General features: G+C 45.5%; 1 protein-coding gene across 2 annotated transcripts in view; it reads left to right on the top strand.

Annotated features, from left to right (window-relative positions):
* The window catches only part of tulp4a (TUB like protein 4a), a 569265-nt gene that overhangs the window by 419796 nt on the left and 128508 nt on the right, over positions 1–20961 (top strand). Inside the window, exons 12-13 of one of the 2 annotated variants that reach the window (XM_038802372.1) lie at positions 5750–5893; positions 7769–8291. In XM_038802372.1, the coding sequence (XP_038658300.1) occupies positions 5750–5893; positions 7769–7779 (155 nt within the window). In that variant the 3' untranslated portion in view covers positions 7780–8291. Of the gene's footprint in view, positions 1–5749; positions 5894–7768; positions 8292–20961 lie in introns of those variants that run through there. The other variant, XM_038802363.1, reaches the window with a different exon arrangement.

Raw genomic sequence — 20961 nt, 5'->3', positions numbered from 1 at the left:
TGGCCTTTAGTTTTTTCCATGTCGGTGCAACATCGAGGGCCGAAGGGCCTGTACTGCGCTGTATCGTTCTATGTTCTATGTTCTATGTTGTAGGTTACAGAGGGACATCGATAAGCTGCAGAGCTGGGCTGAGAGGTGGCAAATGGAGTTTAATGTGGAGAAGTGTGAGGTGATTCACTTTGGAAAGAATAACAGGAATGCGGAATATTTGGCTAATGGTAAAATTCTTGGTAGTGTGGATGAGCAGAGGGATCTCGGTGTCCATGTACATAGATCCCTGAAAGTTGCCACCCAGGTTGATAGGGTTGTGAAGAAGGCCTATGGTGTGTTGGCCTTTATTGGTAGAGGGATTGAGTTCCGGAGCCATGAGGTCATGTTGCAGCTGTACAAAACTCTGGTACGGCCGCATTTGGAGTATTGCGTACAGTTCTGGTCGCCTCATTATAGGAAGGACGTGGAAGCTTTGGAATGGGTGCAGAGGAGATTTACCAGGATGTTGCCTGGTATGGAGGGAAAATCTTATGAGGAAAGGCTGATGGATGGTTGTTTTCGTTAGAGAGAAGAAGGTTAAGAGGTGACTTAATAGAGGCATACAAAATGATCAGAGGGTTAGATAGGGTGGACAGTGAGAACCTTCTCCCGCGGATGGAGGTGGCTAGCACGAGGGGACATAGCCTTAAATTGAGGGGTAATAGATATAGGACAGAGGTCAGAGGTAGGTTTTTTACGCAAAGAGTGGTGAGGCCGTGGAATGCCCTACCTGCAACAGTAGTGAACTCGCCAACATTGAGGGCATTTAAAAGTTTATTGGATAAGCATAATGGCATAGTGTAGGTCAGATGGCCTTTAGTTTTTGACTTCCCATGTCGGTGCAACATCGTGGGCCGAAGGGCCTGTACTGCGCTGTATCGTTCTATGTTCTATATAAAAAAAATGCGAGGTGATGCATTTTGGAAGATCTAATTCAAGAGCGGACTATATGGTCAATGGAAGAGTCCTGGGGAAAATTGATGTACAGAGAGATCAATGAGTTCAGGTCCATTGTACCCTGAAGGTGGCAACGCAGTTCGATAGAGTGGTCAAGAAGGCATACTGCATGCTTGCCTTCATCGGACGGGGTATTGAATACAAGAGTCGGCAGGTCATGTTACAGTTGCATAGGACTTTGGTTAGGCCACATTTGGACGACTGCGTGCAGTTCTGGTCGCCACATTACCAGAATGATGTGGATGCTTTAGAGAGGGTGCAGAGGAGGTTCACCAGGATGTTGCCTGGTATGGAGGGTGCTAGCTATGAAGAAAGGTTGAGTAGATTAGGATTGTTTTCGTTGGAAAGACGGAGTTTATGGGGGGACCTGATTGAGGTCTACAAAATTATGAGAGGTATGGACAGGGTGGATAGCAACAAGCTTTTTCCAAGAGTGGGGGTGTCAATTACAAGGGGTCACGATTTCAAGGTGAGAGGGGGATAGTTTAAGGGAGATGTGCGTGGAAAGTTTTTTACGCAGAGGGTGGTGGGTACCTGGAACGCTTTGCCAGCGGAGGTGGTAGAGTCGGGGACAATAGCATCATTTAAGATGCATCTGGACAGATATATGAACGGGCGGGGAACAGAGGGAAATAGATCCTTGGAAAATAGGCAACAGGTTTAGATAAAGGATCTGGATCTGTGCTGTAATTTTCTTTGTTCTTTGTTCTTGATATGTATGTCCCTGTCAGGCAGGGAAGAGATGTTCGAGTGAGGGAACCATGGTTGACAGGAGAGGTTGAATGTCTTGTTAAGAGGAAGAAGATACTTATGTGAGGCTGAGGAAACAAGGTTCAGACAGGGCGCTGGAGGGATACAAGATAGCCAGGAGGGAACTGAAGAGAGGGATTAGGAGAGCTAAGAGAGGGCATGAAAAATCTTTGGCGGGTAGAATCAAGGAAAGCTCCAAGGCCTTTTACACATATGTGAGAAATATGAGAATGATTAGAGCGAGAGTGGGTGCGATCAAGGACAGTAGCGGGAGATTGTGTATTAAGTCTGAAGAGTACTTTTCTTCAGTATTTACGAATGAGAGGGGCCATATTGTTGGAGAGGACACTGTGAAACAGACTGGTAAGCTCAAGGAGATACTTGTTAGGAAGGAAGATGTGTTGGGCATTTTGAAAAACTTGACGATAGACATGTCCCCAGGGCCTGACGGGATATATCCAAGGGTTCTATGGGAAGCAAGAGATGAAATTGCGGAGCCGTTGGCAATGATCTTTTCGTCCTCACTGTCAACAGGGGTTATATCAGGGGATTGGAGAGTGGTGAATGTCGTGCCCCTGTTCAAAAAAGGGAATAGGGATAACCCTGGGAATTACAGGCCAGTTAGTCTTACTTCGGTGGTAGGCAAAGTAATGGAAAGGGTACTGAGGGATAGGATTTCTGAGCATCCGGAAAGACACTGCTTGATTAGGGATAGTCAGCACGGATTTGTGAGGGGTAGGTCTTGCCTCACAAGTCTTATTGAATTTTTTGAGGAGGTGAGCGAGCACGTGGATGAAGGTAAAGCAGTGGATGTGGTGTACATGGATTTTAGTAAGGCATTTGATAAGGTTCCGCATGGTAGGCTTATGCAGAAAGTAAAGAGCTATGGGATAGTGGGAAATTTGGCCAGTTGGATAATGAACTGGCTAACCGATAGAAGTCAGAGAGTGGTGGTGGATGGCTAGGAGCCCAGTTACTAGTGGCGTATCGCAGGGATCAGTTCTGGGTCCTCTGCTGTTTGTGATTATCATTTATGACTTGGATGAGGGAGTTGAAGGGTGGGTCAGTAAATTTGCAGACGATACGAAGATTGGTGGAGTTGTGGATAATGAGGAGGGCTGTTGTCCGCTGCAAAGAGACATAGATAGGATGCAGAGCTGGGCTGAGAAGTGGCAGAAGGAGTTTAACGCTGAAAAGTGTGAGGGTTTTGGAAGGACATTTTGGAAGGACAAATATGAATGCGGAATACAGGGTTAACGATAGGGTTCTTGGCAATGTGGAGGAGCAGAGAGATCTTGGGATCTATGTTCATAGATCTTTGAAAGTTGCCACTCAAGTGGATAGAGCTGTGAAGAAGGCCTATGGTGTGTTAACGTTCATTAGCAGAGGGATTGAATTTAAGAGCCGTGAGGTGATGATACAGCTGTACAAAACCTTGGTACGGCCACTATTAGAGTACTGTGTGCAGTTCTGGTCGCCTCATTTTAGGAAGGATGTGGAAGCTTTGGAAAAGGTGCAAAGGAGATTTACCAGGATGTTGCCTGGAATGGAGAGTAGGTCTTATGAGGAAAGGTTGAGGGTGCTAGGGCTTTTCTCATTGGAACAGAGAAGGATGAGGGGCGACTTGATCGAGGTTTATAAAATGACCAGGGGAGTAGACAGTCAGAGACTTTTTCCCCGAACAAACCATTACAAGGGGACATAAATTTAAGGTGAATGGTGGAAGATATAGGGGGGATGTCAGAGGTAGGTTCTTTACCCAGAGAGTAGTGGGGGCATGGAATGCACTGCCTGTGGAAATAGTTGAGTCGGAAACATTAGGGACCTTCAAGCGGCTATTGGATAACATAACACAATTAATGGTTCTATTTTGTTTGAGCCACATCTGTCACCACTTAGCTATCAGCAAATACAATGGAGTAGGCCATTCAACCCTTCAAGGCTGCTCTGCCATTTGATAAGATCATGGCTGATCGGTTGCTGTCTCAACTCTACTTTCCTGTCTGCCCCCAACCCAATAAACCTGACTCCCTTATCCATCAAGAGACCTGATAGAGGTCTACAAAATTATGAGAGGCATAGACAGGGTGGATAATCAGAGGCTTTCTCCAAGGGTGGAAATGTCACTTACAAGGGGGCACAGGTTCAAGGTGAGAGGGAGATGTGCGGAGGAAGTTTTTCCCCCAGATAGTGGTGGGTGCCTGGAACGCGCTGCCAGAGGATGGTGGAAGCAGGCACATTCTCAACATCTAAGAGACATCTGGATGGGTACATGAATAGGAAGGAAATAGACAGATACAGACTGAGGAAGGGCAGGAGGTTTTTTAGTTCGGGCATCATGATCGGTACAGGCTTGAAGGGCCGATGGGCAGGTTGCTGTGCTGTACTTTTCTTTGTTCTTTGTCCTTCTTTGTTATATCTAACCCAGCCTTGAATAAGTTCAATGAGCCAGCCTCCACCACTTTCTAGGGAAGAGAATTCCATGAACTAATGATCCTTTGAGAGAAATAACTTTTCCTAATTTCCATCTTAAAATAGAGTCTTCTTATTCTTAAACTATGCCCCCTAGTTCTAGTCTCTCCCAGAAGAGAAAACACCCTTCAGGTATCCACCCTGTCAAGTCCACTCCGGATCTTACATGCCTCAGTAAGATCACCTCTCATTCTTCCTAATTTCAGTGGATGCAGGTTAATGCAATTGACCAATTTCACAATAAATCAATGGGCCCAGCAGCAGTTACTGGAACTTGTTGCATGTTATATTACTTGGAGTAATATATGTTCCTCATTTGTTTATACCGATCTGTTACTCATTTGTTTATTAACTTGATGATGATGAATACTAAAAGTCATCCAATGAAAGCAAATAATTTATTGAGTAACTAATCAATTAACTTGTGAATTTGATTCTTTAATACGTTTACCAGCTATTAAATTAAACAAGATAGAACTAGAATAAACTGTGATTAATTATACTTGCACTCTGAGCTAACTACACCTATGGTCTCTAGTCACAATGCACACAAAGAGAGGCAGGAAAACAGAATGAGTCTGTTTTTATACTCCCTGTTAGTGTTGCCCACTAGTGATCATTTAACTGTAATGACAATACATTAACCCCTAATGTATACAATACACAAATCACTATATTGCCTACAAGAACAAAGAAAAGTACAACACAGGAACAGGCCCTTCAGCCCTCCAAGCCTACGCCGACCATGCTGTCCATCAAACCTAAAACATTATACACTTCTGGGATCCGTATCTCTCTTTTCCCATCCTATTCATGTATTTGTCAAGAGTGATGAAAGTGGAAACAATCAATGACTTAAAAAAGAAATTGGATGGACTCTTGAACAAAATAAACTTGCAGAGCTATGGGAATCGAGCGAAAGTGGGATTCACAGAATTGCTTCACCTAAGCACAATGGCTGATTTCTGTGCTGTAAATGGCTGACTATTTTGACAAAATAGGGCCAATTTGCCACAGAAACTGAGCAAATCTATATTCTATATTATAAAATGAAACTAATTACCACAAGTAACCCTAACTCCCTGAAAGATGGTCTCAAATATAAGTTCCACTTCATGGCCATATGTGTTACCCATTTTTTGCAATAATTTGAAAGTAGGGAAGACAGAGATAGATTTGTATCTCTACCGCACCTTCCCCATTCTCAAGATGTACTCAAACACTTTTGAAGTATAGTTTCTGTGTTGGGTCGTCAAACTCCCAACAGAAAAGTCATCAAAATAGCAAATGAGGTAACTTGGTTTTGATGGCTTTGGATAGGGATAAATATTTTCCAGCCTTGACAGAGAGTCATCCAAACTCGAAACGTTAGCTCCCTTTTCTCTCCACAGGTGCTGTCAGACCTGCTGAGATTGTCCAGTATTTTCTGTTTTTGTGATAAATATTTTCCTGTTTATTTTCAGCTTTAATATAGTTTATGCTATGCTTTAGCATTTTTAGAAGTGCATATAATTAACAACAATCATCTTGTTATTCTTAGTAATCTACAAAACCAGCTTGCTCCATCTTCAGCCCAGACAAATGACTATTTACCTACCAGAAGTACGCAAGCTAACAATGGACTTCATCAATATGTCTATATTTAATCCCAGTGTTTTCAGTGAAGATGAAGATGACCTTGCAGGTGAGCCTTATCAATATTCATAGAAATATATTTAAAGTAAGATGAAACTCAACCTACTTTATCCTTGAGAAATTTGCTTGCAAGTGCACAGGTCTCCAAAGGTCGCAGTACAGGTAGATAAGATTGTAAAGAAGGCATATGGGATGCTCTCCTTCATTGGCAGAGGCATAGAATACAAACATTGGGACATGAGGCACTGGTGAGTCCACAACTAGAGTATTGTGCACAGTTCTGGTCATTATAATAATAATAATATAATAATCTTTATTGTCACAAGTCGGCTTACATCAACACTGCAATAAAGTTACTGTGAAAATCCCCTAGTCGCCACACTCCGGTGCCTGTTCGGTTACACTGAGGGAGAATTCAGAGGATCCAAATTACCTAACAGCACATCTTTCGGGACTTGTGGGAGAAAACCGGAGCACCCGGAGGAAACCCACGCAGACACTGGGAGAACTGCAGACTCCGCACAGACAGTGACTCAAGCCGGGAATCGAGCATGCGACCTTGTAGCTGTGAAGCAAGAGTGTTACCCACTGTACTACCGTGCTGCCCAGGTGTTGGGGAATGGGAGTGTGGGGAGGGTAAGATGTGGCAGAGGGAAATGTGTGTAGGGGGTGATGTGGGGTCTGCGTGAGTTTTGCCCCCGGAACCCCAAGATGTGCAGGGTAGGTCACTTCATCTACCCCTTTCAATATGTTCCCATTTATTGTGTATTCCCTTTTAATGTTTGACCTCCCTAAATGCATTATCTCACACTTGTCAGAGTTGAACCTCATCTGCCTCTTTCTGGGCCACTCCAACAATCAATCTCATTCATTTTGGAGCTTACAGCTATCCTCTACACTGTCCACTAATTTTTGTGTCATCTGCAAATTTCCCAATTGTGCCCCCACGTTCAAGTCCAAATCGTTAATATATAAAACAAACAGCAGGGGTCCCAACACCAAGCCATGCAGAACACTACTTGAGACATCTTTCCATGCGCAAGGACACCCATCGATCATTACTATTTGTTTCCTGATACTAAGCCAACTTTAAATCCAATTCGCCACATTACCCTGCATCATGGGCTTCTACTTATTTGACCAGTCTGCCAATAGGGACCTTGTCAAATGCCTTACTAAAATCCATGCCGACAACATCCACTGCACTACCCTCATTGATCCTTTCTGTCACTTCCTTAAAGAATTCAATTGAATTTGTACGACATGACCTGCTCTTAGCAAAACCAATGTGATTATGCCTGACTAGTCCATCCCTTTCTGAATGACAGTTTATCCATCTCTCTGGATTGATTCTAACAATTTGCCCACCACTAAAGTAAGACTAACTGGCCTATAATTGTTTGATCTTTCCTTTGTATCCTTTTTAAAAAACAGGACCACATTTGCATTCCACCAGTCTTTTGGCACCTCTCCTGTATCTAGTGAAGATTGGAAAATAATCCTCAGAACAACTGTTATATCCTCCCTGACCTTCTTCGACGGCCTAGGAAGCAATCCACCCGGCCCTGGCGACTTATCCACTTTCAAGGATTCCAACTCCTCTAACACTCCTCTCTCATTATGATTATTTTATCCAATATTTCACACTGCTCCTCTTGGATTACTATATGTGTATCATCCCTTTCCTTTGTGAATACTGAGACAAAAAAATGATTTAAATCTCTTTCCATATCCTCTGCATCTTCACACAAGTTCCCTTCTTCATCTCTGATAGGTCCTATTTTTTCCTTAACTCTACATTTGCTCTTTATGTATTGGGCAGACATCTTTGGTTTTTGTTAATCTTGCTAGCGAATATTTTTCATGCCCTCGCTTTAATTTCCTCATTTCTTTTTTTCCTTGATCCTTGCATTTTCTGCACTAGCCATTAATTGACCAGCCAGCATGAAATTCTACTCCACGGCCGATCGCAGCCAGGAGCACATTTTGTGTCCGCTTTCAGGCATGTCAAGTGTGCCTGAAAAATTCTGACCCAGGTTTTGCTGCATATGGACACGACTTCAGTAACTGAGGAGACATGAATGGTGCTGAACATTGTGCAATCATCAGCTAATATCCCCACTTCTGACTTTATAATGGAGGGAAGGCCATTGATCAAAGAGCTAAAGATGGCCAGACTTGGGAAATTACCCTGAAAAACTCCTGCAATGTTGTTCTCTGATTTGAGGAATTGAGATGATTGACCTCCATCAACCACAACCATCTTCCTTTGTACTAGATATGACTCGAACCAGTGGAGCTAGGGATCCGTGATGCCATACTTCGTCAAATGCTGTATTTATGTCAAGGGCAGTTACTCTCACCTTACCTCTCAAGTTCAGCTCTTTTGTAACCCCTCCTAACCTTTTTGGTCACTAAGGGCAATTTTTCATCGCCAATCCACTAACCTGCACGTCTTTGGACTGTGGGAGGAAACTGGAGCACCCGGAAGAAACCCACGCCGACATGGGGAGAATGTGCAGACACTGCACGGCCAGTGATCCAGCGGAGAATCGAACCTGGGACCTTGGCGCTGTGAAGCCACAATGCTATCCACTTGTGCTACCGTGCTGCCCGCCATTTTTGGACCAAGGCTGTAATGAGGTCAGGAGCTGAGTGGCCCTGGCAGAACCAAAACTGAGCTTCAGTGAGCCGGTTATTGCTGAGTAAGTGCCGCTGGATAGCATTGTCGATGACACCTTTCAGCACTTTTCTGTTGATCAGGAGTAGACTAATGGGGCCAATTGAATTTGCTTTTTGTGTACAGTACATAACTGGGCAATTTTCCACATTGCCAATGTTGTAGCTGTACTGAAACAGCTTGGCTAAGTGTGCAAGTATTCTGGAGCACATATCTTGAGTACTATTGCTGGAATGTTGTCTTTGCTGTATTCAGTGCCTTCAACTGTTTTTTGATATCACATGGAGTGAATTGAATATTGCGGTGGTTACTCCCACCAATACTATCATGGACAGATGCACCTATGGCAGGTAGGAAAATGAGGACGAGATCAAGTAGCTTCTTTCCCCATCACTTGCCACAGATCCAGCCTAACAGTTATGTCCTTGATGGCTCAGTCAGCAAGCCACTTTTGGTGAAGAACATTGACTTTTGGGTGGCACAGTGGCTGTACTGCTGTCTCACAGTGTCAGGAACCCAGGTTCAGTTCTGGCCCTGGGTAATTTTCTGGGTGGAATTTGGACTTTCTCCCCATGTCTGCATGGGTTTCCTCCCACAGTCCAAAGATGTGCAGGTGAGGTCGTCTGGCCATGCTAAATTGCCCCTTATTGTCCAAGATGTGCAGGTTAGATGGATTGGCCATGCTAAAATTCCCCTTCGTGTCCAAAGATGTACAGGTTAGGTGGGATGGTGGAGATAGGGCTGGGCTGTGGACCTAGGTGGGGTGCTCTTTAGGAGGGTCAGTGCAGACTTGATGGGCCGAATGGCCGCCTGCTGCACTGTAGGGGTTCTGTGCTAAGTTCCCCACCCATTTCCACTCTCCATGCATCTTTCAACTGGTATTCAGCATGGAGGAGTACTGATTCATCAGCTGATTTCTCAGGTTGGCAATCAGTAGCTAGTGGTGTCCCTCAGGGATCCGTGTTGGGCCCACAATTGTTCACAATTTACATAGATGATTTGGAGTTGGGGACCAAGGGCAATGTGTCCAAGTTTGCAGATGACACTACGATAAGTGGTAAAGCGAAAAGTGCAGAGGATACTGGAAGTCTACAGAGGGATTTGGATAGGTTAAGTGAATGGGCTAGGGTCTGGCAGATGGAATACAATGTTGACAAATGTGAGGTTATCCATTTTGGTACGAATAACAGCAAACGGGATTATTATTTAAATGATAAAATATTAAAGCATGCTGCTGTGCAGAGAGACCTGGGCATGCTAGTGCATGAGTCAAAGAAAGTTGGTTTACAGGTGCAACAGGTGATTAACAAGGCAAATGGAATTTTGTCCTTCATTGCTAGAGGGATGGAGTTTAAGACTAGGGAGGTTATGGTGCAATTGTATAAGGTGTTAGTGAGGCCACACCTGGAGTATTGTGTTCAGTTTTCGTCTCCTTACTTGAGAAAGGACATACTTTCTCTGGCTATATCCTGTGCCACTAACAAAAAAGACCTGCCAAAGGGATGAGACACAGTCCGGAGGGAGTTGCCGTGGGAGTCCTCAATATTGACTCTGGATCCCATGAAGTCTCATGGCACCCAGTCAAACTAGGGGCAGCACGGTAGCATGGTGGTTAGCATAAATGCTTCACAGCTCCAGGATCCCAGGTTCGATTCCCGGCTGGGTCACTGTCTGTGTGGAGTCTGCACGTCCTCCCCGTGTGTGCGTGGGTTTCCTCCGGGAGCTCCGGTTTCCTCCCACAGTCCAAAGATGTGCGGGTTAGGTGGATTGGCCATGCTAAATTGCCCGTAGTGTCCTAAAAAGTAAGGTTGGGGGGGGGGGGGGGGGGGGGGGGGGGGTTGTTGGGTTGTTGGGTTACGGGTATAGGGTGGATACGTGGGTCTGAGTAGGGTGATAATTGCTCGGCACAACATTGAGGGCCGAAGGGCCTGTTCTGTGCTGTATTGTTCTATGTTCTATGTTCTATACTGGCACTGGAGGGTGTACAGAGGAGATTCACTAGGTTAATCCCAGAGCTGAAGGAGTTGGATTACGAGGAGAGGTTGAATAGACTGGGACTGTACTCGTTGGAATTTAGAAGGATGTGGGGGGATCTTATAGAAACACGGTAGCATGGTGGTTAGCATCAATGCTTCACAGCTCCAGGGTCCCAGGTTCGATTCCCGGCTGGGTCACTGTCTGTGTGGAGTCTGCACGTCCTCCCCGTGTGTGCGTGGGTTTCCTCCGGGTGCTCCGGTTTCCTCCCACAGTCCAAAGATGTGCGGGTTAGGTGGATTGGCCATGTTAAATTGCCAGTAGTGTAAGGTTAATGGGGGGATTGTTGGGTTACGGGTATACGGGTTACGTGGGTTTAAGTAGGGTGATCATTGCTCGGCACAACATCGAGGGCCGAAGGGCCTGTTCTGTGCTGTACTGTTCTATGTTCTATGTTCTATATAAAATTATGAAGGGAATAGACAGGATAGATGCGGGCAGGTTGTTTCCACTGGAGGGTGAAAGCAGAACTAGGGGGCATAGCCTCAAAATAAGGGGAAGTAGATTTAGGACTGGGTTTAGGAGGAACTTCTTCACCCAAAGGGTTGTGAATCTATGGAATTCCTTGCCCAGTGAAGCAGTTGAGGCTCCTTCAGTAAATGGTTTTAAGGTAAAGATAGATAGTTTTTTGATGAATAAAGTGTTATGGTGTTCGGGCTGGAAAAATGGAGCTGAGTCCACAAAAGATCAGCCATGATCTCATTGAATGATGGAGCAGGCTCAAGAGGCCAGATGGCCTACTCCTGCTCCTAGTTCTTATGTTCCTATGCTCTGAGTGGGGGTGATAGGTGGTAACCAACAAGAGGTTTTGTTGCTGAAGTTTGACTGGGTGCCATGAGACTTCATGGGATCCAGAGTCAATATTGAGGACTCCCACGGCAACTCCCTCCGGACTGTGTCTCATCCCTTTGGCAGGTCTTTTGTGTTAGTGGCACAGGATATAGCCAGAGATGATGATGGTGTGCCTATACTCTGTGGAGTTTATAAGAATGAGAGGTGATTTATTGAAACACATAAAATTATGAGGTGACATGACACGGAAGATACTTTAATAGGGCGAAGGCAGCGCTTTACAAGAGTAATGTGGCGTTCGGGGTAGTCTATCCGGCAAAGATGAGAGTTGAGTACAACTCCAAGGACCATTTCTTTGAGATAGCGGAGGTGGCGGAGGCTTTCGTGAGAGCTGAAGGACTGGGACTGAACTGAGTTTGGACTTTGATTTCCTATATTGTAGTTGGGAGGGGTTGGTTTGGGGGTGTGGAATAAAGAGTCGGGATTGTTTCCCTTGGTTTGACATGTTGGGTTGTTTAGTAGGGCTGGGTGTGGGGAGGGGGTGTTCTTTGTGGGTCTTTGTGCTGGCAAACTGGCTTTGACGGGCCTAGGAACACTGAATGATGGGGGGATGGGAGTAGGCAGAAAGGAGTGGTTTCGAGAGGAAGTGGTTGGGGGGTTTCTGGGATGGGGTGTAGGGGTAGTTGGTTGACGGTGACTAGGGGCAGAGATTGGTCCCATTCATGGGGTGGGGCTGGGTGCCATTTTAGGAGGACAGTGGGCCTAAGCAGTTGGCAGGTGGGGCAGGTATGCCACACGGTGGTCATGGCTGATAGGGGAAGGGGCAGTGAGCGACCCCCAATCTGAATGGTAATGTGGAGTGGTTGGGTGGACCAGTGAAGAGGGTAAAAGTCTTTTCGCATTTAAAGATCTAGAGAGCCACATGGTGCTGTTGCGGGAGATCCATCTGAGGGTCAAGGACCAGGTTAGGCTTCGGAAGGGTTGGGTGGGTCAGGTGTTTCACCTGGGCTTTGATAGCAGGACCCAGGGGGTAGTGGTATTGCTGGATAAGAGAGTTGGGTTTCTGATGGAGAAGATGGTGACAGATCAGGGGGTAGATACGTTATAGTAACAGGCATTTTGGAGGGGAGACTGGTGGTGTTGGTTGGCGTGTATTCCCCAAATTGGATTGATTTCTTTATTATTGTTGTTTTTGCCCACTCACTTGAACTAGCTATATTCCTGCTTTGTGTGCTCTTCACAACTTACTTTCCGACCTGGGGTTTGCATCATCAGCAAATTTGTCTGAAATCCCTTCATTCCAAATCATTGCAGATTGTAAATAGTTGAGACCCGAGTAGTGATCCCTGTGGCTTCACACTAGTTACATTTATCAACCTGAAAATGACCAATTTATCCTGATTCTATTATTTTGCCAATTGCCCATCCATGCTGATATCCATGCTATAACAGGAATTATACCTTGTGCAGTAACCTTTTTCTGTGGTAACTTATCATATGTCTTTTGGAAATTCAAATAGGCTACATCAACTGCTTCTCCTTTATCCAATTATCCAATCTTACTGCTATATCCTCAAAGAGCTCTAATAAAATTGTCAAGTTTTACATTCACAAAACCATGTTTGATTATATTGTGATTTTTCTATATGTCTAATAATTATGTCTAATTTAACTAATTACAGATGTTGGTCTAATTGGCATATAGTTTCCTGCTTTCTGTCTCCTTTTCTTGACTAGCATCATTACATTTGCAGTTCTCCAATCCGCTAGGACATTTTCAGAATCTTAAGGAATTTTGCACAATTAAAACCAATACCACCAAAGACCCTGGAATACTTGCAGGGGGCTAATAACAGAGCACTTAGAAAACAGTGGTAGAATCAGACAGAGTCGCCATGGATTTACGAATAGGAAATTATTCTTGACAAATCTACTAGAATTCTTGGAGGATGTAACTAGTAGAGTTGATGACGGGTGCCAGTGGATGTGGTTTATTTGGACTTTTTTTTTTACAAAGTCTCGCATATGAGAGTAGCGTACAAAATTAAAGGGCACAGGAATGAGATGTATCTTATCTTCAAATAAGAGTCAATGATCTGGTTGATTGGAGGTGTCCAAAATACAACTTTATTTGCTAATCACTCACCTTGATTAATTTACATAAAAGTTTAATCAAAAACATTGATCAAAATAACACATAAACTGGTCAGAATATAATGAAAAGAGTTAAACAAAAGCATAAGAAAATTAGGAAATCAATAAATGGTTCAGAATTTCATAAAGCATAATCATGAAGCCTTATTCTTAAAGAAATTCTTATCAATGGTCTTTCCCTCAATTACTCTCATTGGTTTCTAATTCTCAGCTGAGGCTTCCTGATTTATTCAAATAACTGTCTGCCACTTAGAAAATGATTTGTTAATCAAATATTGGTCATTACTTAAGATTTACTCATGTCCAAATTACAAATTAATTTAGTGCCTACATGCACCTGCCACATGCACCTGTCTTACAAAGATAAGGTGCTTGCATCAGCTTGCTATTGCTAAATATTTGATACATTTTCATTACTAAATGTACTGAAGAACAATGGTTTATTCATTACATGAAACTTTTATGCAACATTTCATGGAACAATTTTGGATTCCTGCAGACATGGCAATATATTATTCATTATCTGAAACAGTGACCACATTCATGCCCTTGTGAATAATTTCATTATGTGGCTATGCGCTCAATCAATTCTTAAAGGCACCAAATACATCTATGAATCAATAAATCAATAATCCATCAAGATGGATAAAAAAAACTGGTTAGCAGACAGAAAACAAAGAGCAGGAATTAACCAGTCTTTTTTCCGAATAGCAGGAGGCAGTGACTGGTGGGGGCACTGCAGGAATGTGTGCTGGGACCCCAGCTATTCAGATATATTAATGTTTTAGATGAGGGAATTAGATGTAATATCTCCAAATTTGCAGATGACACAAAACTAGGTGGGAGGGTGAACTGTAAGGAGGATGCAGAGGTGTTTCAGTGTGAATTGGACAAGCTGAGTGAGTGGACAAATGCTTGACAAATACAGTATTAATGTGAATAAATCTGAGGTTATCCACTTGTGTAGCACAAATAAGAAGGAAAATTATTATCTGAATGGCTATAAATTGAGGGAGGGGAATATGAAATGAGACCTGGATGTACTTGTACACCAGTTGCTGAAGGTAAGCATGCAAGTGCAGCAGGCTTTAAAGAAGGTAAATGATACGTTGGCCTTCAAAGCGAGAGGATTTGAATACAAGAGCAGGGATGTCTTATTGCAATTATACAGGGCGTTGGTGAGACCACACCAAGAATATTATGTGCAGTTTTCATCTCCTTATCTGAGAAGGATGTTCTTGCTATAGAAGGAGTGCAGCGAAGGTTTACCAGACTGATTCCTCTGATGGCGGGGCTGACGTATCAGGGGAGATTGAGTCGGTTAGGATTATATTCGCTGGAGTTCAGAAGAATGGGAAGGGGGTCTACATTGAAATCTACAAAATTCCTTACGTGACTAGACAGTGTAATGTTGTGGACCAGGGTTTAGAGAGCCCCAAAGTGTATCATGGAGTTCACCTAACCCACAACTTTGAATAGATTGTAGTTATGACGAACACACGGCCCTACTCTGCAGGTGCGATGCAACAGAAATCTACTGACCTTCTAAATTAAAACACTTTATTTATGAAACCAGTTAACACTTTCTAAACCCACAGTAAACATCTTAACAACTATCAACACCAATAAATCCCCCAAAGAATAGAGTACTCTCTAAGTAACTCTTAATCTTTTCTTGCAACATCCATAAGACAAAAATAACTCTTTACAGAAAGACATCAAATTTAACTTCACTACTGAGAACAGTTACCATTTTGAAATCACCAAATGAACATTCATAAGCTTGTAGAGATTCATACACATCTTGCTGTGACTGCAGCCTCTCCAAATCTAAAACAAAACTAAACACACCCTGTAGCAAACAGCCTAAAGTGAAAGTAAAAACAGACAGACAGCCCAGCTGCACCCACACTCTGACATCACTGATAAACACTCATTTCTTAAAGGTACTCTCACATGACAGTAGATGCAGGAAGGATGTTCCTGATAGTCCAGAACCAGGGGTCACCATCAAAGGATACGGGGTAGACTATTTAGGACTGAGATGAGGAGAATTTTCCTCACCTAAAGAGTGGAGAGCCAATGGAATTTTCTGCCACAAAGTAGTTGAGGCCAAAATAAAGCGCCATGGACCCGGGTTTGATCCCGTGTCACTGACCGTGTGGAGTGTGCATTATTCTCCCCAAGTCTGTTTGGGTCTCACCCCCACAACCTAAACAGATGTGCAGGGTAGGGAGATTCGCCATGCTAAATTGCTGCTTAAGTGGGGAAACAAATTGTGTACTCGAAATTTAAAAAAAGATATAGGTCTTGGGGTGAAAGAGATCAATTGCCATGGGGACATCGCGGAAAAAGGCTATTGATTTGGATGATCAGCCATGATCAAAATGAATGGCGGAGCAGGCTCGTGGGGCTGAATGGCCTACTCCTCCTATTTTCTTTGTTTCCAAATCAGCCTTTAGTCCCATTAGGTTTTTTTATTTAAAGTTCCCAATTCATTTTCTTTCACCATCTACTCCTACAATCCCCCCTTTGATTCTTTATCATGTTATGCTAAGAAATCAAAGATTCGTGTATATGTTCCTTCACCTTCCATTAGTTTTCTGAGTACATTTCTCTCATGATAGGGTCATGGCAATGTCATTTTAAGAAATGTTTGTCTGTTCAATGTCAGAGTGTGGGTGGAGCTCTGGCTCTGCCTTTTAGTTTTGCTTTGAGGAAAAGCTTTGGTGTGTCTGTGTTTTTTGGTTTCGTTTTAGTGTTGGAGCTGAAGCTAGCCAAAGAAGGTGTAATTTTGATCTCTGTGCAATCTGAAGACCATCTCTGGATCATGTGGTGAATTCAGAGTGATAACTGCTCTCAGTAGAGAATTTAAACCTGATGTGCTTCTGTAAAAAAGATTTTTGTCTTATGGATGCTAAAAGGAAAGTTTAAGGATTACGTAAGAGTGTTGTATTCTTTGCGGGGTGTATTTGAATTGATGGTTGCTAAAATGTTCGCTGTATGGTTGAAAAAAGGTTAACTGAGTTCATAGAATAAACATTGTTTTGCTTTAAAATTACTTTTAAATTTCTGCTCGCCACACGTGTAGAGTGGGCTGTGTGTAACCCATACTCTCTAGTAAAAGTCGTGGGTTAGGTGAACTCAATGATACACTTTGGGGTTCTCTAAACCCTGGCCCTTAACAAATTGGAGGCTTGTCCGGGATAAAAGTCTGTCTATTGAATTGGCTTAGTGAACTTAAAGACAGCGAGAGGTGAGCACATTGTGATTGCTTTTCAGGTGTGGTATTTCAGTTTAAGTAGGGAGTGTGTGGGGGATTTCCGGAGGCGTGGGCGAGCAGGGCGGCCGCAGCGAAAAGAGCTCCTGCCGGTGGCCACGATTCTCGGCGATTTCGGGGAAATCCCCGTGTTTTAACGCAGCCCCCGACTGTCGTCGGCATTTGGGGGCGTTGCGAGCCGCGGGGCCGGTTTAAAAACCGGCGAAGAAACCCGCGCAGGTGTCGGGCGGCGGGGGCTGAGGCACTGCGCCCAGCGTGGCGTCGAGGTGAGAGCAGTGAGGTGAGAGACGAGGAGGCCAAGGCGGCAGGCCCGAGGCCAGGACACAATGTAAGTCGGGTGCTCCACTTCAGATGGCTCCCACTTAGGAGGAAGAAAGAAGGCTGAAGCCTGGTCCCAGGGGAGTTCTGGATGAATGCAGAGGAGAAAGAAAGAAGATTTAAGGAAGTCTGGTGAAAGTTTTTTTCTCTCTCTCCTCCCCTTTTTTTTCAAAAGAAAAAAAGAATAATTCAGATTGATGAAGGACAGGAGGGTGGAGGGCGAGGGAGGAGAAGAGAAAGAAAATAAAAAACAATAAGCCGCTAAAGGTTGCGAAAAGCTGCATCGAAGAAAGGAGGAAACGCGGGTTCGCCGCTGAAGGAGAAGACGAATAAAAGCATTGACAGGATAGCGGAAGCCGAACTGCAAAGCGGGGCCGCACTACCTATGGTGGAGAAGATGACCGAGGTGATGGCGGTGCAGCTGGAAAAACAGTTTGCGAGGCACATGGAGGCCTTGAGGAAGGAGACGGCGGTCATATTGAAGTCATTGGTGGAGGAGGCAATCGCCGAGGTGACGATGGCAAAGGCTTTGGCCGAGGTGAGAGAGCAGGGCGAGAAGATGAAGGAAGTAGAGGAGGCCGTGTCACGACACGGCGACCAGGTCACCTCGATGGGGGACGATCTGCGGAGGGTTGTGGAGGTTAACAGTGGACTCCGAGCAAAGCTTGAAGACTTGGAAAACCGCTCAAGGCGGCACAATTTGAGAATTGTGGGCTTGCCCGAAGGGACAGAGGGCCCAAGGCCAACACAGTACTTTGCTAAGAAGTTGGCAGAGCTGATGGGGGAGGGTGAGAACCCCTCCCGGTACGAGCTAGAGCTCATCGGTCATTAAGGCCGAAGCCCAAAGTGAACGAGCCGCCATTATCTGCTTCCATAAGTTTTGCATGAAGGAAAAGGTATTAAGCTGGGCGAAGCAGAAGCGGGAGGTGCTATGGGATGGTACTGCGGTTTGGATCTACCAGGACTTGACGGTGGAGTTGGCAAAAAGATGAGTGGCGTTTGGGCAGTTGTACAAGAAGGGGGTGCGATAGGGGCACATTGCCACCCACGTTAGCACAGGCCTCAATCTCGCTGATACCTAAGAAAGACAAAGACCCAACGGAATGTGGGTCATACAGACCCATATCTCTGCTGAATGCAGACGCCAAAATACTGGCCAAAATCCTAGCCAAGAGGCTAGAAGACTGTGTACCTGAGGTGGTCACAGAGGACCAGACGGGCTTTGTCAAAGGTAGACAGCTTACCGCGAACATCAGGCGCCTGCTGAACGTGATAATGACCCCCTCCGGGGAGAGAACACAAGAGGTGATCGTCTCCCTGGACGCAGAAAAGGCCTTCGACAGAGTCGAGTGGAAATACCTCATAGAGGTACTGGAGCGGTTCGGGCTTGGAACAGGGTTCACCGCTTGGGTAAAGCTCCTGTACAACGCTCCCATGGCGAGTGTACAGACCAACAATACCAACTCCCAATACTTCCAGCTGCACAGGGGCACCAGACAAGGATGCCCACTGTCCCCGCTGCTGTTCGCACTAGCAATTGAACCGCTAGCAATCGCGCTCAGGGCAGCAAAAAATTGGAGGGGGATCCGAAGGGGAGGTAGAGAGCACAGAGTCTCACTCTATGCGGATGATCTGCTCCTCTATATCTCGGACCCACAAAGCAGCATGGACGGAATCATCGCGCTCCTGAAAGAGTTTGGAGCCTTCTCGGGCTACAAACTCAACATGAGCAAAAGTGAGATCTTCCCAGTACACCCGCAAGGGGGGGGGGGGGGGGGGGGGGGGGCAGCACTAAAGGGGCTGCCGTTCAATCAAGCCCGACATAAATTCCGCTACCTGGGGATCCAAATAGCCCATGACTGGAAAGGGATCCACAAATGGAACCTCACCAGCCTGACGGAGGAAGTTAAAAGGACCTGCAAAGATGGAACACACTCCCGCTCTCCCTCGCGGGGAGAGTTCAGACGATCAAAATGAACGTACTGCCCAGGTTCCTCTTCCTGTTTAGATCCATTCCGATCTACATCCCCAAGGCCTTTTTCAAAGCGCTGGACAAACTCATCATGGCGTTCGTATGGGGGGGGAAAAATGCTAGGATCCCAAAGAAGGTCTTACAAAAAACAAAAACCAGGGGAGGGCTAGCCCTCCCGAATCTACAATTCTACCACTGGGCAGCAACAGCCGAGCGAGTAAGGGGATGGATCCAGGAGCCAGAGGCTGAGTGGGTGCGTGCGGAGGAGGCCTCCTGCATGGGAACCTCCCTCCGGGCCCTCGCCACGGCAGCACTCCCATCCCCACCCAAAAAACACTCCAGCAGCCCAGTGGTGACAGCCACCCTCCAATCCTGGAACCAACTGCGGCAGCAACTTGGCCTGACCAAAATGTCGAACAGGGCTCCCATCTGCAACAACCATAGGTTCACACCAGCACTGACTGACGCCACCTTCAAAAGGTGGAGGCAGGACGGGGGGACACTGACAGTCAGGGACCTATACACGGACGACAGGATCGCAAACTGGACGAACTGACAGAGAAATTTCAGCTAGCTGGGGGGAACGAGCTACGGTACCTGCAGCTCAAAAACTTCCTACGAAAGGAGACAAGGACGTACCCACAACCGCCACGACAGACACTACTGGAAGACCTACTGGACGCAAGTATCCTAGAGAAAGGGAACTGTAGTGACATGTATGACCGACTGGTAGATAGGGACGACACCGTACTGGACGCAACAAGAAGGAAATGGGAGGACGACCTGGGGATGGAGATAGGGTGGGGACTCTGGAGCGAAGCACTGCATAGGGTCAACTCCACCTCCACGTGCGCAAGGCTCAGCCTGACGCAACTAAAGTGGTACATAGAGCCCACTTAACAAGAACCCGTATGAGTAGGTTCTTCCCGGAGGTGGAAGACAGATGTGAACGGTGCCAAAGAGGCCCGGCCAACCACGCCCACATGTTCTGGTCTTGCCCCAGACTCGTGGAGTACTGGACAGCCTTCTTCGAGGTTATGTCCAAAGTGGTGGGAGTGAGGGTGGAGCCATGCCCGATAGTGGCGGTCTTCGGGGTTTCAGAACAGCCAGATCTATTCCTGGGGAGGAGGGCGGACGCCCTTGCCTTTGCCTCCCTGATCGCCCGCCGTAGAATCCTGTTTGGCTGGCGGTCAGCAGCACCGCCCAGAGCTGCGGACTGGCTGTCCGACCTCTCGGAATCTCTCCAAATGGAGAAAATCAAATTTGCCATCCGAGGGTCGGACGACGGCTTCCACAGAACGTGGGAGCCATTCATGCAACTGTTCCGGGACCTATTTGTGGCCAATGTACAAGAGGAAGAATAGTCGGGGGAAGGTAGCGGGAGGGGGGGGGGGCTACAGGTTCGGTACGGGGGTTCGATGGCTAGCTAAGGCCCAAAACCAAACTAAATAAACATGTTGAGGGGGGGGGGGGGGGGCGGGCGCAGTTACTACTACGAAGATGCTTACCTGTAAATATGTATGTTAATTTTTGCGTGTTTGTTTGTTTTTTTTTGTTCTTTTTCTCTCCTAACAATTTGTAATTTGTTCAATATAAAATATGAAAACTGAATAAAAACATTTATAAAAAAAAAAGAAGGGGGTGCGATTTGGTATGGTGCACCCAGCGAAGTTGAGGGTAACGTATAACGCCAAAGACTTGTATTTTGAGACAGCGGGTGCGGCTGAGGTGTTCGTGAGGGCAGAAGGCTTGGGACAGATGTGAAGAGCGGAACTGGAAGAGAGACTGGGTCTGTGTTTGAACAGCTGGAAAATGTATAAATGTTACAACTTTCTTTTTACGGATTTGAATTGTAATTTACTTCTCTTTGCATTGTTATAGAGTTCA

Source organism: Scyliorhinus canicula, chromosome 1 (assembly GCF_902713615.1).
Source record: "Scyliorhinus canicula chromosome 1, sScyCan1.1, whole genome shotgun sequence".
NCBI classification, from domain to species: Eukaryota; Metazoa; Chordata; class Chondrichthyes; order Carcharhiniformes; family Scyliorhinidae; genus Scyliorhinus; species Scyliorhinus canicula.
The sequence above is the reverse complement of the archived record's forward strand: the minus strand, read 5'-3'. Positions and strand labels throughout refer to the sequence as shown.